Source organism: Vanrija pseudolonga, chromosome 2 (genome assembly GCF_020906515.1).
Source record: "Vanrija pseudolonga chromosome 2, complete sequence".
In the NCBI taxonomy this organism is placed as follows: domain Eukaryota; kingdom Fungi; phylum Basidiomycota; class Tremellomycetes; order Trichosporonales; family Trichosporonaceae; genus Vanrija; species Vanrija pseudolonga.
Genome location: NC_085850.1, coordinates 3986905 through 4002179, shown reverse-complemented (window position 1 = coordinate 4002179; position 15275 = coordinate 3986905). Strand labels below are relative to the sequence as shown.

The following is a 15275-nucleotide window of genomic DNA, read 5'->3' as shown; positions in this document are numbered from 1 at the left end:
CCCTCTGCCTCACACGACATGCATCAGGCTCTATCATGTCCTTCTTCCCTCCTCGGACCGCAGTCCATTGATGCTGTGTACTGTCACAGCTCTACGTGGTTTGTTTATATGGGGGTATCCGCCTCGTCTGCGCTCATGCGCGCCCAATGAGAGATGATATGAAATGCGGACTCAGTGTTTCACGTCGCTCACTTGCGGCCCTTGCTCGCATCGATACGTGTCTGTACGTTGGCGTTGTGCGCCCGGTTTTTCAAGTGCACTTCAAAGTTGGCCAGCGACTCGCCAGGGCCAAGCGTGTAGATGCGGCCGGGGCTGCAGTGTCAGCTGGGAACACCTCGGAAGACTTACCAGTCCATGCACTTGACACGCCACTCGACCGGTCCCGAAGTTGGTGCATCTGGTGCGCGCGCCTTTTGGATAATAGCAAAGTTGTGGTCCGAGTACTTTTGCTTCATGTCCTCGTGTGCCTTGAGAGCCCACGCAGGTGGCACTGGCGCTACTGGTGGAGGGGCGGGCGTCGCCGGCGTGGCGCGAGCAGATGCAGCCTTTGCAGCAGCCTTGGCCTTCTTCCGCCGGGACGCCGAGTCTGAGTCCGAGTCCGACGCCGAGTCCGAGTCGGACGACTGATCCGACTCCTCTTCATCAAACCTGCTGCGCTTCTTTGGCGAGGGTGTACCATTGCCGACCGTAGTTGGCAACTCGAATGCAGGCTGGCTGTCGGCTGGGCCCTCCTCGGCATCCTCGAGCTTGCGGTGGTACTCCTCGTCCTCGTTGTACTCGACCTCACGGTTTCGACCTGTGCGGCGGAGGTAGTCGGCTGAGAGTTGTCAGTGGGTGGTCCATCTTTGACACCATGCTACTCACCACACTTGGCGCAGAGCTCCAACTCTCCACTCAGGCTCTTGCCTCTGCCACCGGCGAGCGTCTCGGGCACGCCGCAGTTCTTGCAGTGCCAAGACTTGATGGGGACCGGAGTGGCGGCCTTGACCGAGGCGCGGCCCGAGTCGGTGGGGGCAGCTGGCGCCAGCGTCGGCCCACCGTCCTCGGCCTTGACAACGTCTTGGACGTCCGGGCTGTCGGCAACGCGGCCGTTGTGTCGCTTGCGAGGTGGCAGAGGCGAGCCAGCTTCGTTCTCCGGCTCTTCGCGCAGACCACGCTTGTGCCCAACTGTGGGTGTGCTGTGATCTCCGTTGATGACAGAGCCTTCCCGTGTCGAGCTTGGCGACGCCCTAGAGCCACCACGAGGGAAGCGAGGGGGGCGGCCACGAGGATTGCGCGTTGGCGGCGCAACAGGGGGCGAAGGGGGTGCTGGGAGTGGCAGGTCTTGCAGAGCCAGGTTGATGTTGGCCTGGGCAGCGATAGCGGCCGCTCGTCGCATGCTGTTGATGACCGGCGCAGGGACGATTGTTGCCTCGGCAGCCGCGACGACACTTGCGTCGATGGCAGAGTGGAGCAGAGTGCGGAAGGTCTTGAGTGGCTCGCGATCAGGAAGAACCACGCCACGACGACCTCTTGTGGCACGCTTTTTGCGTTTGCTTTCCCTCTCGCGCTCCTTTTCGATCGCCAGGACATCGGCTTCGGTAAAGTTGGCAAGCACTGGCGTAAAGTTGGACATGGCAACGTCCTCCTTGCGTAACGCCGCAGTGAGCGGAGGCAGGAAAGCGCCGCGCACGTCGTCGTTGAGAATGCTACCCGAGCCGGGGGTGTGGCCGACGAGGAAAAGTGACCGCTGGTGCGTGACAATCTGCTCGTGGATGTCGTGCGAGATGGCCGTGACAAACTCGCCACTCAGGCCGAGGTCCTTGCAGTACGAGACGGCAAACTCCTCTGGCGACACTGTCGAGTTGAGGTCCCACTCAAAGGTGTCTGACAGGTTTTGTGTGCCGACGATGATATCCACCTTGATGAGGATGCGCAGCTCGTCGTCGTCGGTGGCGGTTGTTGCCGGGAGACACGCCATGGCCTCGTCCACGGTCATGATCTTGTCATCCACCTCGTCGTCGAACGAGACGATGCGGATGTGCGAGTCGTCCTGATCCGCACCTTCGTCCGTCTTGACCTCGTCGTCGCTCTCGTGAGCGCGGCGGAAGACTTCCAAGATCGAGTGACCTTCGGCGTCATCGAGATCGATGATACCGCGTCCAGTGGGTCCCGCCGGTTGACGGGCGTGAATCGGAAGCACCTGGTCTTGGTACTCTCGCACGCGCTCCTTGATGGCTGCCACAATCTTGGGGATAAACTGGCCACCGGGAAGCTTGAAGTCGTCACAGATTGTTTGGGCGAAGAGCTCTGGCGTCACGACCGTGTCGGAGCAGTTCCACATGAAGGTGTCGCTCAGCCGGTGGTGGTCGTGCTCAAGGTCGAGACGGACGGGAACGATGTGGTCTTCGACGTCGGCCATGGACTTGAGCTGCTGAGGGGTAAACCGAACCTCGCGGCGCTTGCGGGCCTTGGTACGCTGCTGCGCCTTCTCGGTAGGGTAGATGATGGAGATGGCTCCGGTAGGGCGGCGAATTGACTCGCCCTTGCGCAGCACCCACCATGGGGTCTGGCTCTCTTCCATTGCGGCCCACCGCGTAATCTTTGCGGCCATCTTCTCTCGGTGCTTCGGGACCTTGGTCGCAAACTCCTTGTCGCGCGCGAGCCACTCCTTGACATCTTCCTTTTCGCGCTCCGACATTGCCGGCAGCTTGCCACCGAAGGTGTTGTCGTCGGTGTCTTCGCTCATGGGCAACGCCGTGATGCCTGTCGTAGGAATGTCAAGTCGGAGGGCAGCCTCCCACTCCTTGACAGGAAGGGCGTTGGGAGCGGCGGCCGTGGGAGGCTGCTCAGGTGGCTGCGTCCGAGTAGGCGTGCCGCCATGTGTTGGGATGAACGTCGGTGGTGGCATAGCAGTCTCGCGGGCCGCCTTCTCCTGCTGCTTTGCGGACACCCGCCGTGCGAGTAGGCTTGACTGCGCGGCGCTCGGAGACTCGGGAGCTCCCACATTGGGTGGCAGATGTGGGGGTGGAGGGCGGATGCCTGTTGGGGTAGCTGGAGACCCAGCCTGTCCCTGCGCTCCCCATACACGCTGCTGTTGCGCTGGGGGGATGCCACTTGGCGTCTGAGCGTTAGGCTGCGCTGGTGGAGCACCTGGGAAGCCTGGTGCCCCACCTGGGCCGAGCTGTGGCTGTCCTGGTGGTGCGGCACCGGGTTGCTGGCCGGGACCGCCTGGTCGGTTTGCGTTGAGTCTCTGCATGTAGACAAAGAACTGCTGCATTCTTTGCAGGATTTCGGGTCGGATCTGGCCACTCTGGATGCGCTGAGCGACGTTTTGCACTTCTTGCAGAAGAGCCGGATTTCTCTGCTGCATCTCCTCTCTCCATCTGGGGTTGCCGACGTGTTGCAGGTAAGGCAGTAATCTGGCGTCGAATGGGAACTCGGCAGGGTTGATGCCAGGCGGGGGGCGAATCGGCTGGCCCGGTCCAGGCATCCCAGCAGGCGCCCCAGGAGGACGGATAGGTGACTGCCCAGGGCCAGCACCTTGTCCTTGACCTTGAGCAGCCTGGGAGAAGAAGTTCATGGCCTGGGCCATCTGTTGCTGATGCTGTGGAGACATGTTCTGCAGAGCTCCGGGCGGGACACCGGGAGGGAACCCTCCTGGAGGGAACCCTGGCGGTGCTTGCTGACCGGCGTTGTTGGGGGCTCCATGGAGCATGGTCTGGGCATTCTGGGCATGCTGTTGAAGCGCCTGGATGGCGTTCATCGCCTGCGGAGTCTGCGGCTGCATTTGTCCGAATGGGCTCTGTCCCGGCTGGCCGTTGATGCTCAGAGGCTGCACGCCTGGTACTTGTCCGGGGATACCCTCGACGTGAGGAGGCATCGGCGACTGCGTCACATTCTGAGGAGTTGGTGGGACGTTGAAGTTGGAGTGGTTAGAGGGGGCAGGGGAAGGCGCGCCAGTCGCTTGAGGAGTGCCCGCCATCGCGGGAGGTGGTGTGGCCGCTGGTCGAACAGCAGGTGACCCTGGTCCCATCGAGGGGTGAGGCGAAGGTGCCCGTTGTGATGCCGATGAAGCCGGCCGCTGAGGAACGAGGTGCTGGGGGATGCCAGACAGGTGTGCAGGTACGGGGCTCTGGTTGACCTGAACAGGTGTCGGCGGATTGGTCTGCTGAGGGGTTGACGGCTGCTGCTGTTGTGGTGTTGGTGGCTGCTGGGGCTGCTGGGGCTGCTGCGGTGGCTGCTGTTGCTGCTGTCCTTGCTGCTGTTGCAAAATCTGCTGTTGCTGCTGTTGCGCGACGAACATCCTAACCAACCCCTGCTGCATCAGCGCCAACTGTTGCTGCTGTTGATGCTGAGGCAGATTCTTCCACTGAGGGTTGTTCATCATCTGCGTGCGCTGCAGAGATATCATTTGCTGCTGCTGAGGCGTCAAAGACAATTGCATGGGCGTTGGGTTCGGTCGAACCTGTCCAGGAGGCGCCATGTTGGGTGGGCGAGGCGAAGCACCTGCTGGAAGTGCGGGAGGAGGCATGCTGCCGGGCTGCAGTGCTGGAGGACGCGCAGGGGATCCAACTGCAGGCGAACTACGGCCTTGCATCTGCAACCGCGCCGCCATTTCTGGCGTCATGCCGGGCTGCTGTTGTCCGGGCTGGCCTTGCTGCTGGGCCTGCTGCTGGGCCTGCTGCTGCTGCTGCTGCTGCTGCATCAACTGCTGTAGCCGCTGCGCTTGCAGCGCCTGCACGGCGTTCTGATTCAAACCGGCTGCACCCTGCGGCATGCCCATCTGGTTGGCGAGCTGCTGCTGACCCAACTGGCCCAGCTGAGCAAGCTGGGCAGGAGGGATGCCACCGCGCATGGCTGCTGCCAGAAGCTGAGGGTTGACGTTTTGAGCCTGCGCTTGCAGCCCAGCCATGGCCATCTGCATTTGCTGAGGGTTGAGCTGGCCGCCGTTGGCCATGGCGCCCTGCTGCTGGACCTGCGCCATGCGCTGGAGCATTGCGAGCTGCTGAGGTTGCAGATTTTGCAACTGGGCCGGGTTGAAAGGAGGGCGCGCCGGCGCGCCGGTGCCCGCCTGTTGCTGGGCTTGGGATTGCATCAGCTGCTGTTGGAGCTGTTGCTGGAGTTGATGTTGCAGCTGCTGTTGCGCCATCGAGGAAGGACCTGGATCTCCAGTTCCACCGGGGATGCCAGGTATTGACTGAGGGTTGAAGTTGAACTGCTGTTGCTGTTGCTGCTGCTGCTGCTGCTGCTGTTGTTGCTGCTGCTGCGCCTGTTGCTGAAGAAACTGTTGCTGGAAGAGGCGGGGGTCCATTGTCGTCTCTGGTAGCGCAACCTCGTGTCAAGCTGTAGGAGCGGGTAAATCCACAGCGCGAGCTTGACCAGATGGCGACGGGGATGGTCGGTGGCTTGTGGTCAAGCCGTCCCAAGTGGCCGAAAGCGATGGATGCGATCCACCGACGGGCGACGACGCGTTGATTGATCACGAGGGCCGGCCGCGCTTGGCCGGCCACCGACCTTGATTGACTCTTCCTGCCTAGTACCGCGCCGGTGGTGTCCCCGGGGCGGTGGCTACAAGAGTCGAGAGAGGTCCGCCTGTGGGGGAGGATGGATTGAAGAAATGCGACGTGTTGTTGGGAAAAAGTAAAGAGACGAGGGTGTTGTGGGCGGGATGGGCGGAGGCAAGTTAAGGGGGGGTTTGAAGTTCAAGTCAGCGCGCGCGCTATTAGAAAGGAAGGCAGACTTGATAGCTTAGGTGGTGGCGGGCGAGCCAAACACCTTGCATCCACTTACGACCAAGCGCAGTGACCAAGGTGAGATGGTCAAGTAGTGTCTGGGGCTGACCAGGAGCGATGCGGTGATGCGGTGGGTGTTGTTTGAAGGTGGAGTTGATCTCAGGTTGTAGCCGCGTGGTTGAGAGGTTTGGGTGCCCGACGCGTTTGTTAGGGGGGCCGTTTTGCCAAAGGGATTTGGGCAATGTCCAAAGAGCTGGAGTGTGTCTAGGTGACTCTGGGCCGTCTAGAGCGTGCCGTCCTTGCTGCTGCTGTCGTCGACGAGCTCTGTAGGTGATCTGTGACGGCTATAGAGCCCGGTCTTGGCCTCGTTGCTTGATTAGATAAAAGGGGGGGTATGGCACGAGTTCGGCGTTGCGATCGTTCGTTTGGTGGGGTGGGAGGGAGGTGATTCGGCGCAGCGCGGGCGGGTGGGAGACGACGGCGGGGCGGGCGTGTCCACTCGGTTGCGGTTGCCTGGGCTGGCTGGCTGTCCCGGATTGGACAACGACCGAGACACAACAGTCCAAGTGATAATTTGATCCCGCTAGCTCCCACCACAGAGCAAGTCACTCTTCAGCCAGCCAGGCCAGGCTGAAAGCAAAGCAGTCAGTCGTCTGGCTGTGTGTGTTTGGCGGTAGGCGCAATGACGACAATGCCCAGTCGTCACCGTGTTGGCAGCGGCGGTACACAAGGTTGCCGACATTGGAATCCCAACGGCACTGGACAACCGCCTGTTGTCCTGGAGGCACTCGCTCCTTCGCCTAATCTAGACGCAAGCACGCGCGTCGCGCAATCATATCTCGTATCATAGATCTCCCACAGCTGCCGAGCTGCCGACGGACGGCCCGGCCACGCGCGCCTGTGTAAAACACGGCGACCACTCCGCCGCCGTCGCGCCCCTGCCCAGCATTGGCGCCCGCTTCCCTTGTCCTCTTCCTCGGAAATCTCCAGAGGCCGAGCAGGGACCACACACACCCCCGCCCGCAGCGCTCGCTCAGGCCCTGGGCACTCGTCATATCAAAACGTCACACATGCATCTGCAGCAGCAGCTGCATCGGTTGTCGGGACCTGGAAGGAAGCAGCAGCCGCCCCCGCCGCCCCCGCCGCCATGCCATCATCAGTCCCCATGGCGCGTGGAATGGGCGCCCAACTAGGTTGTAACGGAGCATTTGACCCGGGGCGCGCGCACAGGGCAGAGGGACAGAGGGTGCAGAAAGAGGCACCTGACGCACATCGCGGTATTCACCGCCGCTTAGCTATATTCTGTCTGAGCTTGCGTCGTCGTCACCTTGTCCTTGTCGCGATCGCGCAACCTGGCACCCGTCTCGGCTCGTCTCGGCACGATCGGGTTCCCAAGGTTGCGCTGCATCCAGTTTGCCAGGCTGCATTGTTATTTTGCCCCGGGCATGGCTGCAGCCCCTCTTTCATTTGACTTGTAATGTGCCACCTGCCCCCATTTTGTCCTGGCTGGGAGCATCACTGGGACGCGCCACCACACGTGGCTGACGCCGGTAATCCCGCCGAGTGGCAATTCCTTTGTCCACGCCGCATGCAGGGTCCTCGACCGCCGCCCACCCCTCCAACATTGTTGACTTCGAGATCGACTTGTACTCATCATCATCCTCTTTCTCCTCATTCACTTGTGGAGCAAGACACACACATCCAACTCGCTCAACCCCTTCACCGTGCGTATACCCCATCCACCTCTTCCCCCACACACACACGCCCCGCGCCATGGCATCGTTTTGCATTCGGCGAATCCGCAACCTTCTTCGAGGATGAACAAGTCGGCTTACGCGTCACTCTTGGATCGTTTTGCCATCCACAGACCCTTCTACAGCACCTCTTAGATTTCAAAAATGGCGCCCCCTCCTGAGGAGACCGAGGAGCTTGTCGACTACGACGAGGCCGAGGACACATATGTCGCTCCCGCCGCGACCGAGGTCGCCGCTACCGGCGATGCTGCCGATGGCGAGAAGAAGGGTTCTTACGTCGGTATCCACTCGACTGGCTTCCGGTAAGTTAGGCACGACGGCACCGCATGGCGCAACGCGCTTACACCTCCCCCAGTGACTTCCTTCTCAAGCCCGAGATTCTGCGTGCCATCTCCGACCTTGGTTTCGAGCACCCTTCAGAGGGTGAGGCCTGAAGCTTGCAAGTTGTCGATACAGTTCTAATCCGCCCTTCAGTCCAGCAGGAGTGCATTCCCCAGGCCATCCTCGGTACCGACGTTCTTTGCCAGGCCAAGTCTGGTATGGGTAAGACTGCCGTCTTCGTCCTGGCCTCGCTCCAGCAGATGTGAGTCTGCTATTGTTCTTCTGTCGACGACCTTGTCTGACAATCAATAGCGAGCCTGTCGACGGCGAGGTCTCTATCATTGTTCTTTGCCACACCCGCGAGCTGGCCTACCAGATCCGCAACGAGTTCACTCGTTTCTCCAAGTACATGACCAGCGTCCGCACTAGCGTCTTCTACGGTGGTACCCCCATCTCGGCCGACCAGGAGATCCTCGCCAACAAGGAGAAGTGCCCTCACATTGTTGTCGGCACCCCCGGCCGTATGATGGCCCTCGTTCGCGACAAGAAGCTCAACGCCTCCAAGGTCAAGCACTTTGTTCTCGACGAGTGTGACAAGATGCTTGAACAACTCGGTTAGTTATTTCCTCCGGCCTGATCTTTTATTCTCCTTGTCGCCGCTCGCATGAACCGAGGGACCGGGTGACCTGCTGGCCAAAACATTCACACCCCGGTCCGCGAACAACGCGGTTGGTCTGGCGTTTCGACCGCTGGGCCGGCTGTGCTGTCCACGAAGACCTCCAACATCGACCACGATCGTTGAGCAAGGGTGGCCCGCGCCAGGCGAGGCGGGGCAGAAGTGTCCACAACGGACGACCCATCGGGGGGCCCGTCGGGGACCCTAAGCGAACCTGTGCACCGCCAATGAACCGTCACCGGCGAGGCAAGAGGTAGCAGGGGGAGAACTTCAAGGCGTAGTACCGCTTTCGGCCAGTAGGGGGAAGACCCCGGTCCTATCGGAGCGTGCGAGACGACGACACTCCCTTCTCGGTTTTGTAATCGGTTTGCCAAGGTCTGTTGCTCACGCTCTTCTTTCTGCTCGACCTGTACTACAACACGCCGCCGATTACGATACCCACATTCCACTCTCCCGTCCCCAACCCCCCACCCCACCCCACCCCATTCTCTGCTCTCTCTCAACATGCCTGCGTTCGACACCTTGAACCCATCTGCCGACCTGGAACCAACCCGTCGACCCTCTGCTATCCGGCCCGCTTTGATCTAACCATGACACCCGCCTGCCTTTTAACCCCACAGACATGCGCCGTGACGTTCAGGAGGTCTTCCGCGCCACTCCCCACCACAAGCAGGTTATGATGTTCTCGGCCACCCTCTCCAAGGAGATTCGCGCCACCTGCAAGAAGTTCATGCAGAGCGTAGGTAACCCTATCATTCTCCAGCTAACCCGCAGCCCCTCGAGATCTACGTCGACGACGAGACCAAGTTGACCCTGCACGGTCTTCAGCAGTACTACCTCAAGCTCGAGGAGAAGGAGAAGAACCGCAAGCTCAACGACCTGCTCGACAACCTCGAGTTCAACCAGGTCTGCATCTTCGTCAAGTCGGTTGCCCGTGCGACCCAGCTCGACGCCTTGTTGCAGGAGTGCAACTTCCCTTCCATCTGCATCCACTCGGCCCTTTCCCAGCCCGAGCGTATTGCTCGCTTCCAGCAGTTCAAGGCCTTCGAGAAGCGTATCCTCGTCGCCACCGACATCTTTGGCCGTGGTATCGACGTTGAGCGTGTCAACGTTGTCATCAACTACGACGCCCCTGCCGACGCCGACTCGTACCTCCACCGTGTCGGTCGTGCCGGCCGTTTCGGTACCAAGGGTCTTGCCATCACCTTTGTCTCGTCCGAGGGCGACCAGGAGGTGCTCGACAAGATCCAGGAGCGCTTCACCGTTGCTATCCCTACACTGTGAGTGTGCAACGGGTGTTGACGAACGTGCTGTTGCTAACACACCCAGCCCCGACAACGTCGACCCCTCGACCTACATGACCTCGTAAAGAGGCGTAGTGTGTATGGCGCGACCGAGGTTTGAGATCAAAGTGAAGGGTACTATATATATGCAACGAGAAAAAACCATGTATCAGTGATGCGATGCCGCCGCCGCCTTCGGACCGATGATATATCCAGTTGCATGGGAGGTTTGGGGGGCATATGACGCAGGGTATATGGAACGAGAGCCCGGGGGAAGGCGAGGAGAAGAAACTACAACAGTTACAACAGGCGTGCTGTCCAAAAGGGTTCTGTCGGTCAAGCTGCTGCTACATGTGGACGGGATAGGTGCCATACTGTCCAAACTGGGGGTATGCTTGCTGCTGGGCATAGACGGGGACGCCCATGGGTCCCATCTGTACCTGCTGCTGCTGCGGGAACTGGGGGAACGCGAGGCCGGGCGAGTAGACACCCGGGCTCTGCTGCATGGGGTATCCGACCGGTGTCTGCAGCACGGGCGACTGCATCTGCTGCTGCTGCGGGACGTAGTTTGCGAAGAAGGGGTTGGTCGTCGGCGCGGCCATGGGGGACGCAAAGGCCTGCTGGCCAAGCAGGGTGGGCTGGGCGAACTGCTGCTGCGGGAGCTGCTGTGGCGCGACCTGCTGCTGCTGCACGACCTGCTGCTGCTGCGGCTGCCACGCCGGCACTGTGGGGAAGGCGTTGACCTGCAGCGGGCGGGTGGACGACGTCGAGCCCTCGATATCAACCAGGAGGTTGGGCTTGGGCGTGGGCGAGGGCAGCCGCGCAGCCGTGAAGCTCGGCGATACGGCGAGCTTGCCGGCCGTGCTGACTGCCGAGATTGAATTAGAGCGGGGGGGCACGGCGTTGAGCGGCGCCGCGAGGTTGGAGCGCGGCGACGAGCCCGTCGACGCGGGGCTGACGGCCTTGGGCTCGAGGGCGCTCCATGCCGGCCCGGTCGCTGAGCGCGTGGGGCGCGGGCGCGCCGGGCTCGTGGGGACTGAGAAGGCGCCGGCTGAAGCTGCCGGCGGCGGCGGCGGCGCGGCGCGGTGGTTCTGGAGCACGCTCGCAAACTCGGGGTGTCCCTTGCGCGCGTCGCGCGCCATGCTCCTGCTCGTGACGGCGTTGCTCGTTGCCAGCTCTGGCGCGGCGGCCGCGGCAAACGCGCGCAGCTCGTACTTGCGCCGAATGTACTTTGACAGCTCGGAGTCGCGCTCGTCCGAGCTCGTGTTGGGCGGCGGGCGGTGCTTGCGCTGGTCGGGGTTGTACACTGCGTTGCTCTTGATGTTGCCCATGTCTTTCATGCCCTGCACCTGCTCGCGGGTCCACTCGTCGAGCGTGACGGATTTCACGCGCGACCGGTGCGTGCCCATCTTGCGGTGCACGCTGGCGCAGGTCACGCAGAGGAAGATGCCCAGGTTGACTGACGCCCAGCGGGGCGAGCTAGCATGGCAGTCGGCGCAGCGGTCTGAACAAAGGTCAGCTACAGTCGGCGCTACAGTCGGCGCAGCTGCTCACCATTGCCGGGAAGCTTGAGGACGTCCTCGAGCTGGCGCTGGATCCGTTGCTGCGGGTTCATAGTGGTGAGGGATGGGAAGGAAGGAAGCAAGACGTCGTCAAAGTCGTTGTCGATGGCACGATCGTGGGCGTGTGTAGTGGTCGTGGGCGTGCTAGTGCTCGGGCCTCTGTATGGCGGCGGCGGCGGCGAGGACGGACAAATGCGCAAGAGTGCAAAGCTGTATGTGCGCCTTGTGATCACACGACGAGTGCGTGCGTGCGTGCGTGGGTAAGACGATGTGCGACTTGCGACTTTGCTGCTCAAGGCGGTGGTGGTGGTGAATGACCGCTTTCGTTTCCGCGGGGACTGGTGAGCTGAGATTGAATATTATACAGCAGCTGGTTGTTGTCGTCGTCGTAGGTTCCTTTGCCGTGGCCGAGGTGACGTCGGTGCTTGCTTGGGTTGCAGTGCAGCAGTGCAGACGCGGCAATAACGAGTGTGAATGGAGGGATTGACAGAGTCAAAGCAGCGTCGCAGTAAGTAAATGTCTTGGGTTGTTGTCTCGTTGCGTTGCGTTGCTGCATGGGGCACCCCGCAACCAGAAATCGCATCCATCCATAAAGCAGCAAGCATCCAAAGTGGGCGTGGAGGTGCTGCACTGCGCGCTGGCTGCGTGCGTCGCGATCGCGCGCCTCGCTCCCTCCCTTCTTGTGCTGTCCCTTCGCGCTCCCGCCAGGGTCTTCGGGTCGAAGCACGCGTCGAGGGACGAGCCGCAAGCGCCGCAAGGCGTCCAAGCCACAAAATGGGTCCTCGTCGCATCAGCCAGGCCAGACACGGGCATTCAAACGAACAACGCGGGGACATTGCATTCCCCAGCTGCCATTCGTATACATGCAGTGACATGCAACAGTAGCATGCAGTAGTAACATCGACCATGGCTGCGACGAGGTGGCAAAAAGCGGTGTGTGCTGCGTCGTAGTAGTGTTAGGTAGTGCCCCGCCTCGCCTGCCCTTGCCCTCCTCTCTCGTCACCACGCGCACGCGCTGCCTGCCTGCCTGCCTGCCTGCCTGCCTGCCTGCCTGCCTGCCTGCCTGCCTGCCTGCCTGCCTGCCTGCCTGCCTGCCTGCCTGCCTGCCTGCCTGCCTGCCTGCCTGCCTGCCTGCCTGCCTGCCTGCCTGCCTGCCTGCCTGCCTGCCTGCCTGCCTGCCTGCCTGCCTGCCCCTTTGGCCGCCCCATAAAGCCCTGGTTACCCCATTTTCACCTGCCATGCCGCCGGGGATGAAGGGGAGTTGCCTGCCATGCCATAGGCTGGCCTGGGCCCACGGGCGATAATTTCGACGGCGAGCGCTGCGGGTGATGCTGCATGGATGGATGGATATAGGCAGGCAGCAGGCAGGGAGGCAGGCCAGCAGTAATAGCAGAGCCGCAGCAGGTCTCCGCAATGCAGCAGCAGCCAACCCCCGCTCCGCAGCAGCAGTATGATGAGTGAGATCTGCACTTGTCAATGGTATAGCTGCCCCTGACGTAACATGTCGCCAACAAGCGACGTTTCCCAGCAAGACTATGTCAGGTGTGAGATGGGAATAGACGACGAAGACAGCGGCGACAGCAACGACGACGAGCAGCTGCGACTCGACAACAATCTTCGCAGCAGCAGCAGCAACTATACATTGTGACCACTCTTGCCCAACCCTTGTCTCTCTTTGCCCACTTGCTCATTCTTGCTCTACCTTGGCTTAGTGCGACACCCTCAAAACAAGGGGGGTCACGTCACAACAACAATCGCAACTTGCACCGCCGGCTGCTCCACATCGCACGCGTTTCAGACACTACCGACGTAGATCTCTTCGGCTCCATCCACATCACACACACACTACCCACCACACACACACGATGGCATCCCCCGACCCATCAATATCCGATTACAGCTCATGGACACAGGCGTGGACGACGCGATGGAGCGCGCTGTGTAGCCCTACCACGCCGGGCAGCGGCGACGAAAAGCAACACACCTGGATCCACCTACCCCGCGTGCGCACACGGCGGGCATTCATCCAGGTCTTGGTCGGGTGCACTTTGCTTGTCGGGGCCGCCTTCTACCTCGTCAGCGATACGGGCCGGATAGAGGGGTGGCGTGTGGGCGGTATGTCCGTGTGTCCTTTTACATCGACTAACAAGCCAAGGCGGCGCCGCGATGGCGCCCACAGCAGCGACAGATCCATCACGCGGGCGCAAGATCACCGACCTGCCCTCTGACCCGGTGCAGCGGTGGGGCATCGGCTCCCCGCAGTCCAAGTACCTGGTGCATGGGCTGCGCGAGTGGCCGGACAACGGGGCGCTGGGCGAGCCGTCGTCCGAGCTGGGCGAGATCGCCGACGCCGTGTTCACATACGGCGCGCGCACGCTGGCCGAGTACCGCGCGCAGCTGCGCGAGTTTGTCGACGTGTCGTTCCCCAAGCGCGCGCGCGCCGTTCTCCAGGCCAGCCTCGACCGATACCTCTGGGAACAGCGCAACGCGTCCCGCGTCAGCTGGGACCACGAGAAGCGCGTCTGGCAGACGGACAAGGACGGCGAGACAAAGGGCAGCGAGGAGGTCATGACCTGGGCCAGTGGGTGGGCGACACGCGAGGGATGGGAGTGGAAGCTGTACCGGGATCAGTGAGTCGAGCTGGTTGGTGTAAGCTGACGATCGCAGAGACGCGCGGGACTGGGAAGAGAGCCAGCTCAAGGAACACGGCATCACGAGCCATGTGCACTACATGTGGAGCCACCTCCCAACAGGCATCTTGGTGAGTAGTCTCCTACAGCCCAGCTGACGCCCAGCGCTCAGACATGTTCCGCTACCTCGTGCTCCTGCTCCGCGGCGGCATCTACTCGGACACGGACACGTCGCTGCTCAAACCGCCCAGCATGTGGGGGCGTGACGCGCGGCTGTGGAACGACGGCGAGGGCTGGCTTGCGCACCACGAGCGCGAGCGTATCGCCGCTGGCGAGAAGGCTGTTGATGTGCTCGGCCAGCCGTCGGTCATTGTCGGCATCGAGGCGGACGTGGGCGACCGGCACGACTGGCACGACTGGTGGCCTCGGCCTGTAAGTAGCGTGACCTAGCCTCCTCCCCCACGCCCCCCTCACACCCCCAGCTCCAGCTCGTACAATGGACCATGGCCTCGGCGCCATACCACCCAATCTGCCTCGCGGCCGTCATGCGAATGGTGCACCAGACGGCCAAGGCGGCCGACTGGGCCGCTGCGCGGTGGGACAAGGTGCTCGCTCTGCGCGAATCCGGCGCATGGGAGGCCGCCGACAAGCTCCTCGAGACGCATGTGCTCAAGAACCCGAAAGACGGCGGGCCGATCGGTATCATGAACTGGTCTGGGCCCGGCGTGTGGACCGACGCAGTGCTCAACTACCTGCGCGTGCGGTACGGCGTGCGCTGGGTCGACTTGCGCGGGCTCACCGAGCCGCTGCGCATTGGAGACGTCGTCGTGCTGCCTGTTACGGGCTTCTCGCCTGGCGTGGGCAACTTTGGCAGCCAGCTGCCTACTGGTGAGTCTGGCGTGGCGTGGGCTGTGGCCGTTGGCTGTCGCGGGCTGCGTTTGGCGTTGGCCGTAGCCGGTTGTGCTAACCACCCCCAGACCCCCAGGCCATGGTCGAGCACCATTTCCGCGGGTCGTGGAAGGAGAACGGTATGGAAAAGTACCGCTAGAGGATGGAGATAGACATCTTGCCTTGTTACTTCATGTTGTATGCACGTCTTGCATGACGAGGGGCCAGTGGCCAGTGGGCGGGTGACGTGTGACGCTGCCTGCCAAGCTGGAGTGGAGGTGATCCACTCGTGTTTGGCTGACGGACAGCATCATTGTGTGTTGGATTTGTCTCTTCTCGCGTTTGATACCTCGACACCGCATCACCCCTCACACACACGCATTCGAGTCGTGTTACAACACACCAACGTGGGACCCACCGATACCTATCTACCACGACGGCAGACAT

The 15275-nt window shown here is 61.8% G+C and overlaps 4 protein-coding genes across 5 annotated transcripts; 2 read left to right on the top strand and 2 right to left on the bottom strand.

Moving 5' to 3' along the window:
- Positions 1-24: 24 nt before the first annotated feature.
- Positions 25-5293, bottom strand: snf5 (SWI/SNF chromatin-remodeling complex subunit snf5; the record flags this gene model as incomplete). Its single annotated transcript, XM_062769813.1, has 3 exons — positions 25-312; positions 349-817; positions 865-5293. The coding sequence occupies 3 exons, from the start codon at positions 5291-5293 to the stop codon at positions 189-191; spliced, it is 5022 nt and encodes a 1673-aa protein (XP_062625797.1). The 3' UTR covers positions 25-188.
- Positions 5294-7347: 2054 nt separating this feature from the next.
- On the top strand, positions 7348-9959 carry SUB2_3 (ATP-dependent RNA helicase SUB2). Of its 2 annotated transcripts, XM_062769811.1 has the most exons (8): positions 7374-7438; positions 7582-7770; positions 7824-7891; positions 7943-8051; positions 8102-8403; positions 9086-9204; positions 9240-9745; positions 9795-9959. In XM_062769811.1, the coding sequence occupies exons 2-8, from the start codon at positions 7613-7615 to the stop codon at positions 9832-9834; spliced, it is 1302 nt and encodes a 433-aa protein (XP_062625795.1). In that variant the 5' UTR covers positions 7374-7438; positions 7582-7612; the 3' UTR covers positions 9835-9959. The 2 variants fall into 2 exon arrangements, with proteins under 2 accessions (XP_062625795.1, XP_062625796.1); XM_062769812.1 differs by having other exon boundaries at positions 8102-9204.
- Positions 9960-10095: 136 nt separating this feature from the next.
- On the bottom strand, positions 10096-11735 carry ucp3 (UBA domain-containing protein 3; the record flags this gene model as incomplete). Its single annotated transcript, XM_062769810.1, has 2 exons — positions 11303-11735; positions 10096-11252 (listed from the first exon to the last, which is right to left on the bottom strand). The coding sequence occupies exons 1-2, from the start codon at positions 11361-11363 to the stop codon at positions 10096-10098; spliced, it is 1218 nt and encodes a 405-aa protein (XP_062625794.1). The 5' UTR covers positions 11364-11735.
- A 1211-nt stretch (positions 11736-12946) lies between these two features.
- On the top strand, positions 12947-14992 carry och1_1 (Initiation-specific alpha-1,6-mannosyltransferase). The gene is made up of 6 exons (XM_062769809.1): positions 12947-13425; positions 13466-13940; positions 13978-14071; positions 14106-14372; positions 14423-14828; positions 14918-14992. Exons 1-6 carry the CDS (start codon positions 13176-13178, stop codon positions 14986-14988), a joined length of 1563 nt encoding a protein of 520 aa, XP_062625793.1. The 5' UTR covers positions 12947-13175; the 3' UTR covers positions 14989-14992.
- The last annotated feature ends 283 nt before the right edge of the window (positions 14993-15275 follow it).